The sequence below is a fragment of the Schistocerca serialis genome, chromosome 3 (genome assembly GCF_023864345.2).
Source record: "Schistocerca serialis cubense isolate TAMUIC-IGC-003099 chromosome 3, iqSchSeri2.2, whole genome shotgun sequence".
Lineage (NCBI taxonomy): Eukaryota > Metazoa > Arthropoda > Insecta > Orthoptera > Acrididae > Schistocerca > Schistocerca serialis.
The window spans coordinates 129,944,014-129,967,441 of NC_064640.1; the positions used below are offsets into that span (position 1 = coordinate 129,944,014).

Genomic DNA, 23,428 nt, shown 5'->3' on the forward strand with positions numbered 1-23,428 from the left:
AACCAGTTCTAGACTTGAAAATTTTCCACTGTATTTGCGAGCGGTACAGGAGAAAAGAAAAGATATCTGTATGGTGCGAAAATCGGAAATTGACCATCAATAACGAAAAGTGTGACGTCATCCACATGACTGCCGAAAGGAATCCGTTAAACTTCGGTTGCACGATAAATCAGTCAAATCTAAAAGCCGTAAATTCAACTAAATACCTAGGAATTACAATTACGAACTACTTAAATTGGAAAGAACGGCCTTGCCGCAGTGGATACACCGGTTCCTGTCAGATTTCCGAAGTTAAGCGATGTCGGGCGTAGTCGGCACTTGCATGGCTGACCACCCGGGCCGCCATGCCCTGCTGAAATTTTTCGGGGTGCACTCAGCATCATGATGCCAATTGAGGAGCTACTCGACCGAATAGTAGCGGCTCCGGTCAACGAAAACCATCATAACGGCCGGTAGAACGGTGTGCTGATCCTACGCCCCTCCTAACCGCATCCTCGGCTGAGGATGACACGGCGGTCTGATGGTACCGATGGGCCACTTGTGGTCTGTAGACGGCATGAGTTGAGTTAAATTGGAAAGAACATATAGAAAATGTTGCGGGGAAGGCAAACCAAAGAGTGCGTTTTATTGGCAGGACACTTAGAAAATGTAACAGATCTACTAAAGAGACTGCGTACACTACGCTTGTCCGTCCTCTTTTAGAATACTGCTGCGCGGTGTGGGATGCATACGAGATAGGATTGACGGAGTACATCGAAAAAGTTCAAAGAAGGGCAGCACGATTTGTATTATCGCGAAATAGAGGAGGGAGTGTCACTAAAATGATACAGGATTAGGGGTGAACAACATTAAAACAAAGGCGTTTTTCGTTGCGGTTGAATCTTTTCACGAAATTTCAATCACCAAATTTCTCCTCCGAACGCGAAAATATTTTATTGTCGCTGACCTGCATAGGTAGAAGCGATCACCATAATAAAACAAATGCAATCAGAGCTCGCACGGAAGGATATAGATGTTCGTTTTTTTCCGCTAGGTATACGAGATTGGAATACTAGAGAATTATTATGAGGGTAGTTCGATGAATCCTCTACCAGGCGCTTAAATATGATTTGCAAAGTATCCATGTAGATGTAGATGTAGACCATGCGGCGGAGGGACAAACTCTGATGGAACTTATAATTTTGCTCTCTTACTGCGTACCTTTTCAAACCTTCTGACTAGTAAAACCCTCTCCTTCCCGTAGGGGTGTCTGACGTGAAATGTGAAACTTTCCCGGAGTACTGAATACGTAATGATAATTTCAAGATTCAGAGTAGAGAGTAGATTTAATGCCACGTCGACGAAGACTTTATTATACAAGGAGTACAAGTTCAGAATACGCACAGATGGGGAAGGAATTTGGCTGCGTCCGTTTTTAAAGGAACCACTCTGGCATTCGTTTTAATCAATTTAAATAAAACTGGAAAGCCTAAATATGGTTTGACAGCTGAGGATTTGAATCCCTCTTCTCCCGAATGCGATTCAGTGTCGTATCAACTCAAGCGATGTAAGTGAAATTTAGGAGCAGGAACTTGCAGTTAATATCTTTTAGTAAATGTCGTCAAGAAAAGCTTGAAATGTTAAATAGAGTGTGTAATTACAAGAATGCTACAAGTTGTCTATTCGTTGTCCTGACGGATCTGAGTTACCCGAGCAATGAAATGTGGTGCAAACTGCTGACTCAAAAGTGGTAATTATCTCAGATAACCTATACTTATTGTTGAAGCCCGTATGCGCACGGCTGCATATTTCTGTTTGTATGTGAAGGCCAATCTCAGGAACTACTGCAGGGATTTTGATACGGTTTTCACTGACAGACAGACCGATTCTCGAGGAAGCTTTGTGTATGTAATTTATTACTACTATGCCAGACAAGTCATACAATGAAGGACTGTACTTGAAGGCAATTTTGTAGAAAGAGAGGAAGACGTTAGATAAAGATGAGGTAAGAGATATCATAGCGCAAGAAGAACGTAACGGAGCACTGAAAAACCTAAGTCGAAACACGGCCCCCGGAGTAGACGATATTCCCTCAGAACTACTGATAGCCTTAGGAGAGCCAACCAGAACAAAACTGTTTCACTTAGTACACAAGATGTATGAGGCATGCGAAATACCCTCACACTTCAAGAAGAATGTACTAACTCCAATTCCAAAGCAAGCAGCTGCTGACCGATATGAATATTATCGAACTATAAGTTTAATGAGTCAAGGTTGCAAAATACTAAGGCGAATTCCCTACAGAAGAATGGAAAAGCTGGTAGAAGCCGACCTCGGGGAAGATCAATTTGGGTTCCGGAGAATTGTAGGAACACGTAAGGCAACACCCACCGTGCGACTCAGCTTAGAAAACAGATACAGGAAAGGAAAAGAGACGTTTATAGCTTTTGCACATTTAGATAAAACTTTTGACAATGTCGCCCGGAATTCTCTTTAAATCCGGAAGATAGTGGGATAAAATACAGGTAGCGGAAGATTATACACAACTTGTACAGATTCCAGACGGCAGTCATAAGAGCCGAAGGGCATGAAAGGGAAGCAGTGGTTGAGAAGAGGGTGAGACAAAGTTGTAACCTATCACAAATGTTACTCAGCCGTAAAGGAAACCAAAGAAAAATTTGGAAAATGAATTATAGTTTAGGGAGAAGAAGTAAAACCTTTGAGGTTTGCCGATGACGTTGTATTTATCTCAGAGACAGCAAAGGTATGGGATGAGCAGTTGAGCGGATGGACAGTGAGTTGAAAGGAGGATGTAAGATCAACATCAAAAAAAGCAAAATAGGGATAATGGAATGTAGTCGAATTAAATCAGGCAATACTAAGAGAATTAAATTAGGAAACGAGACACTAAAGGTAGTAGATAAGTTTTAGAATCAGGCAGTAAAACAACTACTGATGGCTGAAGTAGCGAAGATATAACATGCAGAGCACTAACGACAAGAAAAACGTTTCTGAAGAAGAGATGTTTGTTAACACTGAGTATAGATTTAAATCTTAGGAAGTCTTTTTTGAGGGTATTTGTATGGAGTGTAGCCTTGTATGGAAGTGAAGCGTGGGCGATAAACAGTTTAGATAAAAAGAGAATAGAAGCTTTCGAAATGCGGTGCTACAGAAGAATGTTCGATATAAGACTGGTAGATCATGTAACCAATGAGGAGACACTGAACAGAATTGAGGAGAAAAGAAATTGGTGGCATAGTTTGACTAAAAGAAGGGATTGGTTGACAGGACGCGTTCTGGGATATCAAGGCATCGCCAATTTAGAACTGAAGGGAAGTGTAGACGGGTAAAAATTGTAGAGGGAGACCAAAAGATGAATACAGTAAGCAGGTTCAAAACTGCGTAGATTGTAGTAGCTATTAAGAGATGAAGAGGCATGCACGGGATAGAGTAGCATAAAGAGCTGGATCAAACCGGTCTGAGCACCACAACAACATCTTCAGCAGACATTTTCATTCACATATCAAAGTACAAACTGTCATTAAAGGTGAAAGTGTAACAGCCTTTAAATATAACTTGAAGAATTTAAACTGTTGAAACGTGACCGGCCGCGGTGGCAGTGCGGTTCTAGGCACTTCAGTCCGGAACCGCGTGACTGCTACGGTCGCAGGTTCGAATCCTGCCTCGGGCATGGATGTGTGTGATGTCGTTAGGTTAGTCAGGTTTAAGTAGTTCTAAGTTCTAGGGGACTGATGACTTCAGGTGCTAAGTCCCATAGTGCTCAGAGCCATTTTTTTGTTGAAACGTGGAAGAAACTGTGTCCTTCAACGAAGTACATTTTAGAAATCTGAAAATAAATGTAAATTCCTGCATAAAATTTTGATTACGATAAAATAACATTCGCTGTGGTACACTCCTTCTCCTTAAAAAAATCATTATAATTCTATTTTAACTTAAAAGTCTTACTCGGGAATATAAACCTTCACACGAAGCGTGAGTGGCTGCATTCACAACTCTAGACACTTAGTCACGTGATTTCAAACAACCGTCCGGTTTCCTGATTTAGGTTTACTATGCCTTCCTTAAACGATTTCAGGTATTCCTGAGTTCTTCGATAAACAAGACCAAACTTAGTTCCGTTTCCCTTCCTTATCAAAACGTAACTTGTGCTCCATCTATCTATCCTTGCTATCGACGGGAAGTTAAAACTGTGAGCTTCCTTCCTTTATGATTCTTTATCAGACATTACGTTTGATTATTATTTTCAAATGAAAGAATATTATAAGTAGTAGATATATTTGACCTCGTGACGTTGGTTGCCCACGTAACAAGCCAGTATTCACAGCTTGCCTCTGTTATTTATTTATGTATGAAATTCACTAGAGCTGCTGCGCCCAACTACGTAAAAAATTCTGAAGAGTGGTGAAACATACAACGTTCCCCTCTAAAAGGCTGTCCTTTGTCACACGTGTGCTGCGTGAATACGCTCTTATCGTCAGCAGGCTGTCTGCCCGAAAGGTAATTTACATGAATTTACATGCAGTAACACTGCATTTATCATTGTGTCGGTAGCAAGAAAGTGAGCTTTTGTTGAACTCTGGCGCTGTAATATGTTGTGTATGGTCGTCGTTAAGCACAACTCGTGTGTTTTAATCTCTGTGGGCTAATTTGTGAAGTTTGTTTCTGACTTACAGATGCACTGCGTGATATTATTCGTTTTCGTTCAATTGCAGATTTATTGCAACAATTTGACCAGAAGAAAAGTTGAAATTATTGAACCGACAGTGGAATGGCAGATAGCGATACTGATGACAAGAAACGCACCTAAGTGGTTTCCATAATACATATGCCACATAAAGAATTCCGCATTTTGTCGATACATCACGTTAACTGTTATTTCTTTGTGATACCTTTAAAAGACCAGTAAGTTTGTTTAATTAGAATAAGTATGTTTCGGTAAAGCTAAAGCGAAACAAATTCCTTAGCATTCTCTGTGGTTGCCATTACAATTATTATTTCGCTTATAATTTGGATAAGCGTAAATTAAAAAATAATTTTGCATAATTTGTAGTTTTTTTATACTTGTAGTTGTCTCTCTATCCTGCGTAGTTGCAATCTCTCCGACGCTGGCGTCATTTTTCCATCGATTTTTACGTCGTACGTAAGTGTAGCGCTGCTTGTACTGAATAAGCTTGCATATTACACGAACCAAATGAGATATCATTTGTGCAATGTAAGACAATACTTTATGTGATAGAAAAGCAGAACTTGACCGTAGGACCAATTTTTTCTTAGATTTAATTTAACCAAACTGTAAGTGGAATCATAATTAATACAACTGACTAGTCACACTCCATGACGAAGGGCAATACCTCTGACTAAATTAAATAAACTTATTGCATTTTTATAAATTTTATCTAACGTGAACAGTGCTTCTTTTACCCTGCAGCCGTGTCAATAATGATTTAAATAATGAAGTACAGCACCAATTACGATTTTTTATACGTAGCACGACGTGTTTCAGAAATGTATTCCCCTTTTTACTATGGAAACTTATGTAGTAGATGCTGAATGTGACATCTGTCTGTTATTCTGTCTCTATCCCTGCAGTCATCTTCTTATGTTCTTACTGCAGTCACAAAATTCGAAAATATTAATCTTGAAATTGTAGATGCTAATGTTACAGGATAACATTTTTGATGTAACTACTTACAGGTGCACACTCAGATATTCACACACATGTAACACATCTTTCGCAGGTTTTATTTAATTTAAATAATAATATAGCACAAAGATAATGTGACAACATTACTTATAAAACAGTTCGGATACGAGTCGGCCGGTGTGGTCGAACGGTTCTAGGCGCTTCAGTATGGAACCGCGCGAACGCTACGGTCGCAGGTTCGAATCCTGCCTTGGGCATGAATATGTGTGATGTCCTTAGGTTAGTTAGGTTTAAGTAGTTCTAAGTTCTAGGGGACTGATGACCTCAGATGTTAAGTCCCATAGTACTCAGAGCCATTTTTGAAGTTCGGATACGGAACACCTTCGATCACATGTCGATGCAGCATAAGGTACTGAGAATGTCCCCATAAAGAGTGTTCGCATTTTGTCGCTCATCAGAATGCAGAAAACACGCTCACTCATATAGTGTTTTTGTTACATTATGCATAGGGGATGGCACGTACCAAATATGTTAGATATTTCTTTTAAGAAATAGGAGCGTAGTACACACAATAAAGACACACGACTCATAAAAATAGAGTTTATGTCATTTTGTCACAGCTGATTACGCATTAGTCTCTGGTACTGACTTCGTCATATGCTACAGAGCGGCTCTGTAATGAGGTCACAATCTCCCTGTCGTGTCCAGATCGCGCCAATTTCAAACCTCATGCTGGGAAATGGAGACGATTTCCAGGTCATTATTGTGACGACTGGTAAATTATGATTTCTCACCACACATTTGAGAATGAGCTATAGTCACTACAACGATCACATACAGGCACACAATCGAATAAAACGTGGTGATAGATTTCAGTTTCTGAAAAATATTCTGGCTCAGGAAACGACCATTAATCGTTGAATATTTACCCCGATGACACCGAATCAATGCTGATTTGTCTTTTAGCCGTTACAAAACTCTGGTGAACCATTTCAAACAAACGGCGATGAATGTTGTCGTGTTGAATGAACGATAGCGCCAGTCCGCATACTGCGCGAGCTACTCTTGAATTGTTGCATTGCCTCGAGTGCTAATTTTTGAACCTCCACCGTCCAGTCCAGATGTTCTACTTAGCGAATTTTACTTGCTTTCGAAGTTTAAAGAATAAATGACTGGAAAGGCTTTTGCAAAAACGACGTTATTAAAGGAGTCACATTGTCAGAAGAGGCTCTAGCGTCTGGGCTGCCACAAGGTAATGTGATAGGGCGCCCTCAACATAAACAAATGTCATGTAGTGTCGGTAAATACACGAAAAGATCCGATATCATATGACGACGCGGTTTGTTTATCACCCACAGGGCCGCGCGGGATTAGCAGAGCGGTCTGAGGCGCTGCAGTCATGGACTGAGCGGCTGATCCCAGCGGAGGTTCGAATCCTCCCTCGGGCATGGATGTGTGTGTTTGTCCTTAGGATAATTTAGGTTCAGTAGTGTGTAAGCTTAGGTACTGATGACCTTAGCAGTTAAGTCCCATAAGATTCCACACACATTTGAACATTTTTGAACATCAGCCACTGGAATCGTTCACAGCATTCAAGTATCTAGCAGTTTCTGTTCGGAGTGATGTAAAGTGGAATGACCAGACAGATATAACCGCGTGGAAGCTAGACGCCAGACTCAGGTGAAATGGAAGAAAAAATTAATGAAATATTTTCGGTCTGTTGGCGTGTGTTGTCGCAACGTTTCTATGAGTTTTCTAGTAGTCATCTTAAGGCGAAGACTTCCCCTGAAGAACATGAGCAAAAAACTCGTCGAATCAAGGCGACAACACGTTGCCAAGATTCGGCTGAGAACCCGGTAAGATTTCATCGACGAAATTCACAGGAAAGCCTGCAGTCTCCTGAGAAATTATAATACTTCAGCGAAACATATCGCTTACAGAATCCTCTGCGACCAGTTCTTGAGTAGCGTTTCATTTGCCGGTCTGAACCCTTACCATGTTATACTTCCAGAGAGATAGAAAATATATATAAAAAAAAAAGAGCAGCATGGTTTGTCAATAATTTGTCTAGACAACGTGAGTGGCACAGAACTGCAGCGGAAGACTACGAGAAAGACTTCGTGCATTGTAAAGTGCCTTTCTCACAAAATTAATATATATATATTAAAAAGTAACTATGCAATGTGCGTGCCACTAAAACTCAGAATTGAGTTCGGGTACAGTCAGAGGTGTGGTAGCCCTCTATCCACCATCCATGAATAAGGTTTCAGATTTTACCAGAATGCGTGCTTTTGAAGATAGAAGGGCTGGGAAGTTTCGCCCTCTTGAAATTTCTAGAACATTCCAGAACATCCGAGAGTATTCGAGACCATTCCACAACATTTCAGAATGTTCCGGAATATTCCACAATGATCCGGGATGTTCTGGAATGTTCGTGAATAGTCTCGAACATTCGGGAAGATTCAAGAATGTTCTGGAACATACTGGAACATCCCAGATCATTGTGGAACATTCCAGAACACCCTCGAATATTGTGGAATGTTCTGGAACATTGTGGACTATTTGAAGCCTTTTTGGTATGTTGTGGAATTCGCCCCAGGTGTGGCTATCCATTGGCAGTGCTATATAAAGCAAGATCCGTCGTGGGTTCGAACGTCAGTTTCTTTTCAGTGTCGAACGGGGGAACAGAAAAAGTAGTTCAGCGAGTGAATACAACAAACTACGAAAATTTCAAACCCTTACAAAATATTTTCTCTCTGACAGTCCTTACAAAACAACGAAAGGAGAAATGTTCATCACTTACTACTTTTCCGCTCTTCATGCAGTAAAAGTTCCGCATCGTGCATTACGTTTAAATTTATTAATTCTTTGTTACTAAATTTTTTCGCAATATGCTATACCGTTTACGACACTAAGTTTAGGAGATAATAACATCATAAACAATGAGATGACAGAAAAACTGCGGCATTGTGCATGACGTTTAAATTTATTAGCCGGCCGGAGTGGCCGAGCGGTTCTAGGCGCCACTGTCTGGAGCCGCGAGACCGCTACGGTCGCAGGTTCGAATCCTGCCTCGGGCATGGATGTGTGTGATGTCTTAGGTTAGTTAGGTTTAAGTAGTTCTAAGTTCTAGGGGACTGATGACCTCAGAAGTTAAGTCCAATAGTGCTCAGAGCCATTTGAACCATTTAAATTTATTACTTTGCTGCTACTAACTCCATTCGCAGCATATTTTGCAGCTGAATGTTCCTATAAAATTATATGATTGTACGACACATAGTTCGGAACATATGACATCATAAACATGAAGTACTAGGCCAGACACTGCGTGATATGGGCGCGGATGCAACGCTGTGTTTCTCCGCTAGTTCCAAAAGAAAATGGCTCTGAGCACTATGGGACTTAACTTCTGAGGTCATCAGTCCCCTAGAACTTAGAACTACTTAAAACTAACTAACCTAAGGACATCACACACATCCATGCCCGAGGCAGGATTCGAACCTGCGACCGTAGCGGTCGTGCGGTTCCAGACTGAAGCGCCTAGAACCGCTCGGCCACACCGGCCGGCCGCTAGTTCCAGAATAAGTGAAAAAACATATTACTCCTTTCAACATAAATCTAACGTAATTTCCAAGACGGCAAAATTAGATAATCACACAGAGGTGTCTTTCTTCCCACTTACCATCGACGCTTGGAACAGGAAGGGGACAACATGAAACTCACACGCTTTGTACCCTCGCCACACTCCGTGCATTGCTTTGCGGAGTATGTATCAAGTTAACACGGAAATAAGTGCATCTGCTTAAACCTCCCTCTTAAAACTTTCCAAGGGAAGAAGGCGAAGGTCAAATGATCAAACCTTAGCGTTACTGATTTTTCTACACAGTGGGAAAAATAAAAATGGCTCGGAGAATATTTACGACACCACCGACACGGGATTGAATCTTTTTAATGAATATCACAGGAGGTGTTGGAGATGGGAGGTGTTGGAGATGGCCACCGTTGATGCTGTTGCAGCGGCGTGCGGGGCTTACCAAACTAAGACACGCGTAGCAACCCTGCCTGAGGGATACCCGTAATAGCGTTGTAGTGTTCTACTGTAGCTCTTACAGTGTATTGCCCTCCAGTAACAATCATAGGGAGAGATATGAGGCGACCGAGGTGGCCAGGAAATAGCACTGCCTTTGCTGCCTCTCCTCACCGAACACCGCATGCACTCGTGACGAGGTTGTCAAGGCGATGTGTGCTCCAACTTGCTAAAAATATTCATACAGTCGTACATTTTCTGGGACTCGAGTCACATCTGGATTAAACAGTTTCTGGGCGTACCGGCTAGCATTAATAAAGCATGTTGAAGAAATCGTGTTACTTTGCGGCCAACGGTGATTGGGCAACAAACAGCAATCTTGAGACAATTTAACGGCTCTTCAAAGTACTGACGAGGATTTTCTGATGAATAATTGCGTGTTTTCTGTGATAGGCAGTTCTCCTGTTCATTAACTAGGGTCAGTTCCGCGTCAATCTTACATTGAAGAGCCAAAGAAACTGGTACACCTGCCTAATATCGTGGAGGGCCCCCGCAACCACTCAGAAGTACTGCAGCACGACGTGTCATGGACTCGACTAATGTTTGAAGTAGTGCTAGAGGGAACTGACACCATAAATCCTGCAGGGCTGTCCATAAATCTGTAAGAGTACGACGGGGTGGAGATCTCTTCTGAACAGCACGTTGCAAGGCACCCCAGATATGCTCAATATTGTTCGTGTCTGGGGCGCTTGGTGGCCAGCGGAAGTGTTTAAACTCAGATGAGTGTTCTGGAGGCACTCTTTAGCAATTCTGGATGTGTGGGGTGTCGCATTGTCCTGCTGGAATTGCCAAAGTCCGTGGGATTTCACAATGGACATGAATGGATGCACGTGATCAGACAGGATGCTTACGTACATATCGCCTGTCAGAGTTGTATTTAGATGTATCAGAGTTCCCGTATCACTCCAACTGCACACGCCTCACACCATTACAGAGCCTCCACCAGGTTGAGCAGTCCCCTGCTGACGTGCAGGGTCCATGGATTCAGGAGATTGTCTCCATACCCGTACACGTCCATCCGCTAGATACAATTTGAAACGAGACTCATCCGGCCAGGCAACATGTGTCCAGCCATCAACAGTCCAATGTCGGTGTTGACGGGCCCAGGCAGGGCATAAAGGTTTGTGTCGTGCAGTCTTCAAGGGTACATGAGCGGGCCGTCGGCTCTGAAAGCTCATATCGATGACGTTTCGTTGAATGGTTCGCACGTTGACATTTTTTGATAGCCCAGCATTGAAATCTGTAGCAATTTGCGGAAGGGTTGCACTTCTGTCACGTTGAACGATTCTCTTCAGTCGTCGTTGGTCACGTTCTTGCTGGATCTTTTTTCCGGCTGCAGCGATGTCGGAGATTTGAAGTTTTACTGGATTCCTGATATTCACCAGATACTCACGAAATAGTCGTAGGGGAAATTCCCCAGTTCATTGCTACCTCGAAGATGATGTGTCCCATTCCTCGTGCCCCGACTATAGACCACGTTCAGACTCACTTAAATCTTGATAACCTGCCATTGTAGCAGCAGTAACCGATCTAACAACTGCGCCAGGCGTTGCCAATCGCAGCACTGTATTCTGCCTGTTCACATGCCTCTGTATTTGAATACGTATGCCTATACCAGTTTCTTTGGTACTTCAGTGTATAAACATTTTCCGGGCCCCACTGCACTTCAGTTCTGCAAAATGTGGATTTCGCTCGTAATACACTCCTGGAAATTGAAATAAGAACACCGTGAATTCATTGTCCCAGGAAGGGGAAACTTTATTGACACATTCCTGGGGTCAGATACATCACATGATCACACTGACAGAACCACAGACACATAGACACAGGCAACAGAGCATGCACAATGTCGGCACTAGTACAGTGTATATCCACCTTTCGCGGCAATGCAGGCTGCTATTCTCCCATGGAGACGATCGTAGAGATGCTGGATGTAGTCCTGTGGAATGGCTTGCCATGCCATTTCCACCTGGCGCCTCAGTCGGACCAGCGTTCGTGCTGGACGTGCAGACTGCGTGAGACGACGCTTCATCCAGTCCCAAACATGCTCAATGGGGGACAGATCCGGAGATCTTGCTGGCCAGGGTAGTTGACTTACACCTTCTAGAGCACGTTGGGTGGCACGGGATACATGCGGACGTGCATTGTCCTGTTGGAACAGCAAGTTCCCTTGCCGGTCTAGGAATGGTAGAACGATGGGTTCGATGACGGTTTGGATGTACCGTGCACTATTCAGTGTCTCCTCGACGATCACCAGTGGTGTACGGCCAGTGTAGGAGATCGCTCCCCACACCATGATGCCGGGTGTTGGCCCTATGTGCCTCGGTAGTATGCAGTCCGGATTGTGGCGCTCACCTGCACGGCGCCAAACACGCATACGACCATCATTGGCACCAAGGCAGATGCGACTCTCATCGCTGAAGACGACACGTCTCCATTCGTCCCTCCATTCACGCCTGTCGCGACACCACTGGAGGCGGGCTGCACGATGTTGGGGCGTGAGCGGAAGACGACCTAACGGTGTGCGGGAGCGTAGCCCAGCTTCATGGAGACGGTTGCGAATGGTCCTCGCCGATACCCCAGGAGCAACAGTGTCCCTAATTTGCTGGGAAGTGGCGGTGCGGTCCCCTATGGCACTGCGTAGGATCCTACGGTCTTGGCGTGCATCCGTGCGTCGCTGCGGTCCGGTCCCAGGTCGACGGGCACGTGCACCTTCCGCCGACCACTGGCGACAACATCGATGTACTATGGAGACCTCACGCCCCACGTGTTGAGCAATTCGGCGGTACGTCCACCCGGCCTCCCGCATGCCCACTATACGCCCTCGCTCAAAGTCCGTCAACTGCACATACGGTTCACGTCCACGCTGTCGCGGCATGCTATCAGTGTTAAAGACTGCTATGGAGCTCCGTATGCCACGGCAAACTGGCTGACACTGACTGCGGCGGTGCACAAATGCTGCGCAGCTAGCGCCATTCGACGGCCAACACCGCGGTTCCTGGTGTGTCCGCTGTGCCGTGCGTGTGATCATTGCTTGTACAGCCCTCTCGCAGTGTCCGGAGCAAGTATGGTGGGTCTGACACACCGGTGTCAATGTGTTCTTTTTTCCATTTCCAGGAGTGTATATAATTTATAGAAATGTCGGTATATTCTGCGATAGCACCGTTGTGTGTCGTATTGAACTCTAAGCTGTGTCTCCATTATATCATAACATAGAATGTCAGACTGCCCTACACATGGAGAATTGCTGCGGGACCATTATTGCTGGCACAACCACCTGTATTCCCACTATTATCAGAGCTCAAAGTTTAAACTTCCCTCCCACGTGCGGGCTGTTTATTCGTTACACAGGCAAAAAGCAGTATGGCGTGCAAGCAAACTTCACCCACGAACTTCTGGACATTATTTACAGACGTAAGCTGGCAGTTTTTATGTTCTGAAGCTGTAGTCTTGGTAACTCTGCAGCGAGCAAACCTTTTCTGCCATTTTTTTACGCTAGTACTGAGTGAGGTAGCACAGTTGTTAGCACACTGAACTTCCAGCTAGGAGGACGACGGTTCAAATCCCCGTCCGACTATCCATATTTAGATTTTCTGTGATTTCCCTAAATAGCTCCGGTGAAATAAATGCTGGAATGGTTCCTTTGAAAGGGCACGGCCGATTTCCTTCCCCATCCTTGAAACAATCCGGGGTTCTGCTTCGTCTGTAATGGCCTGGATGAAGACAGAACGTTGAACTATACTCGTCCCTCCTACTTCTTTACACTCGTTTAACATTAAAAATATCATTACTCTCATGAAGTAATGAATCGACAGGGGACGTCAAATTGATTCGTTACTTCCAGAAAGTTTTGACACCGCTCCTCATAAGCGGCTTCTAACGAAACCGCTTCCCTATGGAGACTCGTCTCAATCGTGCGACTGTATTCGTGATTTCCTGTCAGAGAGGTCACAGTTCGCAGTAATAGTTGATGGAAAGTCATCGAACAGAACAGAAGTAATGTCTAGCGTTCCCTAAGGAAATGTTAAAGGCCTTCTGCTGTTCCTAAACTATATAAACGATATAGGAGACAATCTGAACATCCCTCTTAGGTTATTTTCAGATTATGCTGCCATTTGTCGAATTTTAAAGTCATCAGATAATCAAAACCAACTGCAAAATAATTTAGCAAGATATCTTATGGTATTAAAAGTGGCAAATGACTCTAAATAATGAAAAGCGTGAAGTCATCCACACGAGTTTTAAAGGAATTCGCTAAATTTCGGTTACACGGTAAATCACACATACGAGTATCTAAATGCTGTGAATTCAGCTAAATAGTAAGGGATTACAATTACAAATAACTTAAATTGGAACGGTCACATGGATACCGTTGTGGGAAAAGCGAAGCTAAGACTGATTAACTGGCAGAACACTTAGAAAATGCTACAGATCTACTAAAGAGACTGCCTACGTTACATTTCTTCGTCTTCTTCTGGAGTATTGCTGCGCGACGTGGGATCCACATCAGATAGTATTGATCAACTGCATCGAAAAATTTCGAAGAAGGGCATCACGGTTTGTATTCTCGCAAAATATGGGAGAGAATGTCACGGATATGATAAGTGAATTCGCGTGGCAATCATTAAAAGAAAGGCGTTTTTCGTTGTGGCGGGAGCTTCTCATTATTTCAGTCACCAACTTAGACCGCGCGGAGTGGCCGCGTGGTTAGAGGCGCCATGTCACGGATTGCACGGCCCCTCCCGTGGAAGGTTCGGGCATGTGTGTGTGTGTGTTTGTGTGTGTGTGTGTGTGTGTGTGTGTGTGTGTGTGTGCGTGTGTGTGTGTGTGTGTGTATATTGTTCTTAGCATAAGTTAGTTTAAGTTGTGTGTAAGTGTTGTACCTTAAAAATTCATACACATCACCAACTTTATTTCCAGAGTGTGAAAGTATTTTTTGTTGGCGGCCGCCTATATAGGGAGAAATGATCATCATAGTAAAGTACGAGAAATCCGAGCCTACACGGAAAGATTTATGTCTTCGTCTTTACCGTGTTCTGCTCGAGAGCGGATCGTTAGAGAAATAGCTTGAAAGTGGTTCGATGAACACACTGGCACACACTTAGAAGTAAACTGTAGAGTATTCATGTAGCTAACCGCGTTGCAGCAGCTATAACACTGCTTCCCGTCAGATCATTGCAGTTAAGCGCGGTCGGGCTTGGCTATCGCTTGGATGGGTGACTGTTGGCTAGTGCGGTACACTCAGCCCTTGTGAGACCAATTGAGGAACTACTTGACTGAGAAGTAGCGGCTCCGGTCACGAGAACTAACAACGGCCGCGAGAGCGGTGCGCTGATCACATGCCTCCCCATATACGCAACCATTGACGCCTATCGACTGAGCGTGACACGGCGGTCGGTCAGTACTGTTGGGCCTTCCGAGGCCTGAGGACAGAGAGACAGAGAGAGAGAGAGAGAGAGAGAGAGAGAGAGAGAGAGAGAGCTACCATGTAGGTGTAGATGTAGATGCAGATGTATGTTCTACGTCTACACCTACATGGATACTCTGTAAATCACACTTAAGTGCCTGGCAGAGGGTTAATCGAACCACCTCCACAATAATTCTCTATTATTCCAATCTCGATCAGCGCACGGAAAAAACAAACACCTACATCTTTTCGTAAGAACTCTGATTTCACTTATTTTATTATGATGTAGGTCGGCGTCCACAAAATATATCCGCGGGGGGGGGGGGGCGGGGGGGCGGGGGGGGGGGGGGGGAAAGCTGGTGACTGAAATTTCGTGAGAGGTTTCCGCTGCAAGAAAAACACCTTTGTTTTAATGATGTCCACCCCAAATCCTGTATCATGTCCGTGACACTCTCTCCCTTATTTCAGGATAATACAAAGCGTGCTTCTCTTCTTTGAACTTTGTCGATATACTCCGTTAATCCTATCTGGTAAGGATCCCAGACGGCGCAGCAGTACTCCAAAAGAGGACCTACTAGTGTAGTGTAGGCAGTCTCTTTAGTAGATCTGTTACATTTTCCAGGTGTTCTACGAATAAAACGCAGTCTTTCGTTTGCATTTCCCACAATATTTTCTATGTATTCTTTCCAATTAAGAGCACTTGCCCGCAAAAGGCAAAGGTCCCGAGTTCGAGTCTCGGTCGGGCACACAGTTTTAATCTGCCAGGAAGTTTCATATCAGCGCACACTCCGCTGCAGAGTGAAAATCTCATTCTGGAAACATCCCCCAGGCTGTGGCTAAGCCATGTCTCCGCAATATCCTTTCTTTCAGGAGTGCTAGTTCTGCAAGGTTTCGCAGGAGAGCTTCTGTAAAGTTTGGAAGGTAGGAGACGAGGTACTGGCAGAAGTAAAGCTGTGAGTACCGGGCGTGAGTCATGCTTCGGTAGCTCAGATGGTAGAGCACTTGCCCGCGAAAGGCAAAGGTCCCGAGTTCGAGTCTCGGTCGGGCACACAGTTTTAATCTGCTAGGAAGTTTCAATTTAAGTTGTTTATAATTGTAATTCCTAGGTATTTGGTTGAATTTACGGTCTTCAGATTTGACTGATTTATCGTCTAGCCGAAGTTTAACGGATGCCATTTAGCATTAATATGGATGACCTCACACTTCTCATTACTTAGGGTCCCTATGGGACTTAACATCTGAGGTCATCAGTCCCCTAGAACTTAGAACTACTTAACCCTACTAACCTAAGGACATCACACACATCCATCTCCGAGGCAGGATTCGAACCTGCGACCGTAGCAGTCGCGCGGTTCCGGACTGAAGCGCCTAGAACCGCTCGGCCACCAAGGCCGGCACTTATGGTCAATTGTTAATTTTTGTACCATACGTATATCTTTTCTAAATCGAATTATAATTTGTTTTGATCCGCTGATAGCTTTACTAGACGATAAAGAACAGCAGTATCTGCAAACAACTCAAGACGACCGCTCATACTGTCTCCTAAATCGTTTATACAGGGTGTTACAAAAAGGTACGGCCAAACTTTCAGGAAACATTCAAATGGTTCAAATGGCTCTGAGCACTATGGGACTCAACTGCTGAGGTCATTAGTCCCCTAGAACTTAGAACTACTTAAACCTAACTAACCTAAGGACATCACAATCATCCATGCCCGAGGCAGGATTCGAACCTGCGACCGTAGCGGTCTTGCGGTTTCAGACTGCAGCGCCTTTAACCGCACGGCCACTTCGGCCGGCTCAGGAAACATTCCTCACGCACAAATAAAGAAAAGATGTGTCCGGAAACGCTTAATTTCCACGTTAGATCTCATTTTAGTTTCGTCAGTATGTACTGTACGTCCTCGATTCACCACCAGTTGGCCCAATTGAAGGAAGGTAATGTTGACATCGGTGCTTGTGTTGACATGTGACTCATTGCTCTACAGTACTAGCATCAAGCACATCAGTACGTAGCATCAACAGGTTAGTGTTCATCACGAACGTGGTTTTGCAATCAGTGCAATGTTTACAAATGCGGAGTTGGCAGATGCCCATTTGATGTATGGATTAGCACGAGCAATAGCCGTGGCGCGGTACGTTTGTATCGAGACAGATGTCCAGAACGAAAGTGTTGCGTTTCGCAAGAATGATGGCCGGTCGCTGTGGCGGTTCTAGGCGCTGCAGTCCGGAACCACGCGGCTGCTACGGTCGCAGATTCGAATCCTGCCTCGGGCATGGATGTATGTGATGTCCTTAGGTTAGTTAGGTTTACGTAATTCCAAGTCTAGGGGGCTGATGATCTCAGATGTTAAGTCCCATAGTGCTCAGAGCCATTTGAACCATCTCAACAAGAATGATGCTTTCTAAATTCGTGTTGACTGTATGTCAACAGACCCTTCTCTTTGAGGTAATTCATATTGTCTGAACGCAATATATGTTCCAAAATCCTGCTGCATAATGACATTAACGATATGAGCCTACTTCGTTTCTTGAATATTGGTGTGACCTGTGCAACTTTCCAGTCTTTGGGTACGGATCTTTCGCCTAACGAGCGATTGTGTACGATTGTTAAGTATGGAGCTGCTGCATCAGCACACTCTGAAAGAAACTTCATTGGCATACAACGGAAGACGTCCGGCACCAATGGTTTTCCCGATACGACGTGTCCAAAAGTGCAGTCATGCCATGTTATAACACTGTGAATGTCTAAGACGGTGTTTATTTCGAAACACCGCAAGTGAAGCGTAAATCACAAAGTGCCCTCGTTTGATTTTATCGTCATTCCCGATACCTATGCACCGGTAAATAGCGTTCCGACAGCACGTATGTCGGTCGTGGCTCGACAATACCACTGGATTTTTTTAAATAATATTTAAAAGCTTTGGTGTATTCCAGCTCTGTTGGTAATGTCGACGAAGTCAGGGGACGCATTGTGGATATTCGTTAATACATTCGGAAGCCACCTGGGATTTTTGGACGGAACAGGTATCGATCAGGAGCCTGCCTTCACGTGAACAGTGACCATAGTGTGTGTTAGCAACATTTCTGTGACCGAGACGCTCTCACCACTGCCAAGCAAACAAAAGACGAACGCATCCCGCAATAGCAAAACAAGACACACGAAATGGCGAGGCGAGATGACACAGAAACGTGTATATATTTAGTGCAGAGAAAGTTCAAAAATGGCTCTGAGCACTATGGGACTGAACATCTTAGGTCATCAGTCCCCTAGAACTTAGAACTACTGAAACCTAACTAACCCAAGGACATCACACACATCCATGCCCGAGGCAGGATTCGAACCTGCGACCGTAGCAGAGAAAGTGCTCTGAGCTAATATCTAACACATGCATATGAAAGAACAGGAAGAATGACAAAGAACAAAAACCGTGAGTAACGACACTGTTTATATTAATAAGCAAAGCATGCGAACTGTTCATGAACCTAGTAAACAAAATTGTAAGGCAAAAAAACCATATTGTTAGAGTGACCGCTGAAGATGTTTCAGAATAAAGCGAAACGCGTTTAGTCTTAATAAGACTTCAATTACAGTTTCAAAAGACTGTATTTAACCTGTACAATTTGCATAAAAATTATTCCTGCGTGATGCCTGGGCAGCTCAGTCGGTGAAATCAAGGCAAGCGTTCACTCCGGCAAACTTTTTACCTTTGCCAAAATAGCGCACAGTCCCACAGAATGAAAGATTCGTTCTGGATATACATGCAGGACATCTTTTCCTTCATTTGGTCAGAGGAAGTAATCCTCTAAACTTTGCCAAGGTATTTTTGATGTACAATGTGCAAATGGTTCAAATGGCTCTAAGCACTATGGGACTTAGAACTACTTAAACCTAACTAACCTAAGGACATCACACACATACATACCCCAGGCAGGATTCGAACCTCCGACCGTAGCAGCCGCGTGGTGCTGGACTGAAGCGCCTATAACCGCTCGGCCACAGCGGCTGGCCTGTACAATGTATACTTTGATAAAAATAATGGCTTGTCTGTAAATAATTACTCGTGCGTAAAGTGCTGCTACTCGCTTCAGCCGCTTTTCAGTGACTCAAATGATAGCTGCAAGGTTTCCAGTCACATAAAAATAATCCAGCTAACCTTCACCTATCTACTCGCGTATCAGCAGTAAGCGTGAGAAGCAGTAAGTTTGGTGGATGTCTCGTAATTGATATCGCGTTACGACTCTTGAAAATTGCGCAGTAAATCGTATCGGCGCACGTTGCCCGTATTTAAGCATCAGTGGCGCGGGCAGTTGCACTCGAAGAGCGGGCCGTGCGGCCTCGGCCTCCATTTTATCGCGCTTTTGTTGCGCTCCCTGAGGGATTGCAGTATCGATGCCGGAGTAATGGACCAATAAAGAGGCTCCGTGGCCACTGCACACCGGCTGCCGCCATCGCGTGTCCTGCCAACTGCCTCCATAAATATTTTCAAGTGAAAGGAACTGCTTCCTGTAACCCTCGTGTTGTGGGTGCTCCCTGTTTCCGTCATTGTAGTTACTGCGTAGCGCTCGACGCGTTTCTTCGCGTCGCATTATATAGTCCGACTACTAGTATGTGTGCGTGCATTAGTAAAGGTCCCTGCAACCATCTTTATTCAAAATCCTCTAAGAGTACGAATTTAGTTTGTCCCTGTGAAGTTGCAGGATGGACACAGATTTCCAGCGACTGTTCTGGGTGTTTGAGTCAGTACGTGGCGATTTCACGCCACATTAACTTCTTACACCCTTTATTTTTCTCTTCCACCAAAAACAAAATACTGCTGGTCCTTTACTTTTGTACGTACAGTGAATGCCGCTAACATTCGTCCAACTCTCTTTCTCTCCAGTTATTTCAATATCACACACATTGGATTTCGTATTAAACTGGCTCATACTCAATTTCGTAATAAGCAGTAAGTAAGAAGACAGAATGGTGGTGGTCTCGCGGTTCTAGGCGCTCAGTCCGGAGCCGCGCGACTGCTGCGGTCGCAGGTTCGAATCCTGCCTCGGGCGTGGATGTGTGTGATGTCCTTAGGTTAGTTAGGTTTAAGTAGTTCTAAGTTCTAGGGGACTGATGACCACAGATGTTAAGTCCCATAGTGCTCAGAGCCATTTGAACCACAGAATGATTTAGTGGAAGAATGCAAATATACATTGCGAATACCCTTAGCTGTTGACTTCGAATGCTTTCGAAACTTCTGAAAATAGCGAAATTATGTTTTCGGCGTTGATAGTAAGCAAAGAAATGAGTGTCCATCGAGATTCAGAGGCAACTATTATTTCTCAATAGCTTTCATTTTTAATAGCATTCGATGCCTAATGAAACTAGGCATACAATGATATGAGATACGTCGGGATCGTCGCAAAAATAGCCGAGGGATGTGGTAAACGTGATTAAAATTAGCAGTTCTGTATCTGTTGTCCTAATTGTCTTAGGGATAGTAGTATCCTGCAACGGGAGACTTCGGCTTTACGTTTAGCACATTCTCGCCTGTTTTTATGAAAAATTACGATAGGAACATTGGCATGTTCTATGTCAGTAGACCACTATTTTCGCAACATATCAAACGAAATTAAATAAATATATCGTTCGATAAGAAAATATTCCGTAGTTACCTCCATACCTCGGTAGATAAAAGAGTGAGCAGCACGAATCATAGCCGGCCGCGGTGGCCGAACGGTTCTAGGCGCTTCAGTCCGGAACCGCGCTACTGCTACGGTCGGTCGCAGGTTCAAATCCTGCCTCGGGCATGGGTGTCTGTGATGTCCTTAGATCAGTTAGGTTTAAGTAGTTCTAAGTTCTAGAGAATCGAAGCATTTGAGATGTGGTGCTATAGACGAATGTTGAAAATTAGGTGGACTGATAAGGTAAGGAATGAGGAGGTTCTACGCAGAATCGGAGAGGAAAGGAATACGTGGAAAACACTGATAAGGAGAAGGGACAGGATGATAGGACATCTGCTAAGACATGAGGAACTGACTTCTATGGTACTAGAGGGAGCTGTAGAGGGCAAAAACTGTAGAGGAAGACAGAGATTGGAATACGTCAAGCAAATAATTGAGGACGTAGGTTGCAAGTGCTACTCTGAGATGAAGAGGTTAGCACAGGAGAGGAATTCGTGGCGGGCCGCAATAAACCAGTCAGTAGACTGACGAAAAAAAAAAAAAAAATAGTTCTAGGGGACTGATGACCTCCGATGTTAAGTCCCATAGTGTTCAGAGCCATTTGAACGAATCATACAGCAAAATACCAGCCCTTTTCGCGTTGTCGCTATCCAGCAAACTTCCTTTCATAACTTCAATGTTTCGCTCTACATTTAGGTTAACAGCTAGCGGTGTGCAAAATCTGAATTTTCAAATTTTGATGCTGGTGAAATTAGGACCATATTCCGTTAGAGTAACTATAATTGCTTGGCATTTAAATCTTTGGCCGCGCCATTTGTTCGCAAATTAAAACAAACGTTATTCGTTGCGATAATGTCTCTGCACATACGGAAAAATATGAAAGATGTTACTTTTAAACAATGACAACTAATTGTATTTCGTTGCGAAAAGGAAAGGTATAAGATGAAAATTAGCGACAAATGGTTCAAATCGCTCTGAGCACTATCGGACTCAACTGCTGTGGTTATAAGTCCCCTAGAACTTAGAACTACTTAAACCTAACTAACCTAAGGACATCACTCACATCCATGCCCGAGGCAGGATTCGAACCTGCGGCCGTACGGTTGTGCGGTTCCGGACTGTAGCAATTAGCGACAATTATAGTATTTCAAAGAGCACAGAAATAATATAATATGAAGGTTTGAGAAGGGAGAGAATGGAGTGATATACCAAAGAGCAGTCCTGAAAAAGTTCAGATGGAAAGTCATTTTAAGTGTAGCGAAAAACAGATTTCGCGCTTCTGAAAAAGAAGCTAAAATGTTGTAGGAGCGTACGAGCCTCAATCCCAAAACAATCCACAGAATACCGAGAGTTGGACACCAGAAATACATAAATCAATTTCAACCGTGATACTATTTATTGTCCGGATCATTCGAAGAAATGGTGCTGATTAAAGGCTGTATGAGAAAGGTAGACGAAAACCAGACTTTAAAAGAGCATCTGTCTGGGGTAATGATCAGAATCCTAGATAATTCGTTGGGCAAAATTGGCTGCTTTGTACCCGTGAGAAACTGGTCGAGATATCGATGGAAATCCCATTATCAATCCAAATGAAACTGTATGACAGGAGCTAAAAATGAGAATTAAAAAAAAATCATTAACTTTAAACTTGCTTTCGGAAGAAGAGTATAGTAGGAACGGCATAATCAGTCTAATGACACGGAAAAGCTATAGGATTAAACACCTGAAAGAGAACGTGTGACTAAGCGATTATGCCAGATATTAAAAGTTGATTGATTTGTTTTCGCTTCCAGTGAGGTGTATTTCTCTTTAGCAGTGCTGAATGTTAGAGTGCTGGGTCTTACGTTTTTCTTTGTGACAGAAAAAGTACGTCACGTGTTTTAGTTGCGAAGAGAGAATTTATTTTTATTATTGTAGTTCTGAAAAGAAAGTAGTTTCTTTTAAAAACCTATTTCTTTGTATTTGAACCAAGTATGATTAATACGAATTGTAACTCATGTTTAACCACGCACATGGCTTGGTCACTGCATTTCCTTTCTACATGACCACTGTCTGAGCGATCAGCTACTTGTATGTTACAATTTGTCTACTACAGTTGAATCTGTAGGCAATCCGTCTACTTCCAGAAACTCTCTGATGACGCCTAAACATTTACTAGGATGAAGTGACGGGAATAAGAGAAACCTACAAATGAATTTTAATTGTTCCAGGCGCTGAACGGCTTTCTCCTAATTCTCACTTGTGAGGGGGAAGTGTTCTTCGCCACCCATAGCATCGAGAGTTACCTCGGATTCCACCAGGTGAGTGTCGTTACCACAGATACTCGTTTAATCGGACAATGTACACTTCTTCTGGCTGCTGCTTTGGCGAAAACATTAACTCCACACTGCTTCACTTTAAGTTAATTTATGATCTTGGTCATGTTGAGCATAATATTCAGAGCTGTCCGCAAGTGTATAAATAAGAAATAAGAACATTGGCTTCAGTGGCAAAATAGGCGATATAAAGTACAACAAATTTCGACTCCTTATATCATTATCAAGTGCACATTCGTTTCATTCACTTGAAAAGTACGTAAAAACTTGTGACTGAAAATGACTTTTACAACTAGAATTGACATTTCGTTTTAC

The 23,428-nt window shown here is 43.6% G+C and overlaps 1 protein-coding gene across 1 annotated transcript in view; it reads left to right on the plus strand.

Annotated features, from left to right (window-relative positions):
• LOC126469827 (circadian locomoter output cycles protein kaput) overlaps positions 1 to 23,428 on the plus strand; it is an 825,094-nt gene that overhangs the window by 652,106 nt on the left and 149,560 nt on the right. Inside the window, exon 4 of the mRNA XM_050097116.1 lies at positions 23,009 to 23,098. Within this exon, the coding sequence (XP_049953073.1) occupies positions 23,009 to 23,098 (90 nt within the window). The remainder of the gene's footprint in view (positions 1 to 23,008; positions 23,099 to 23,428) is intronic.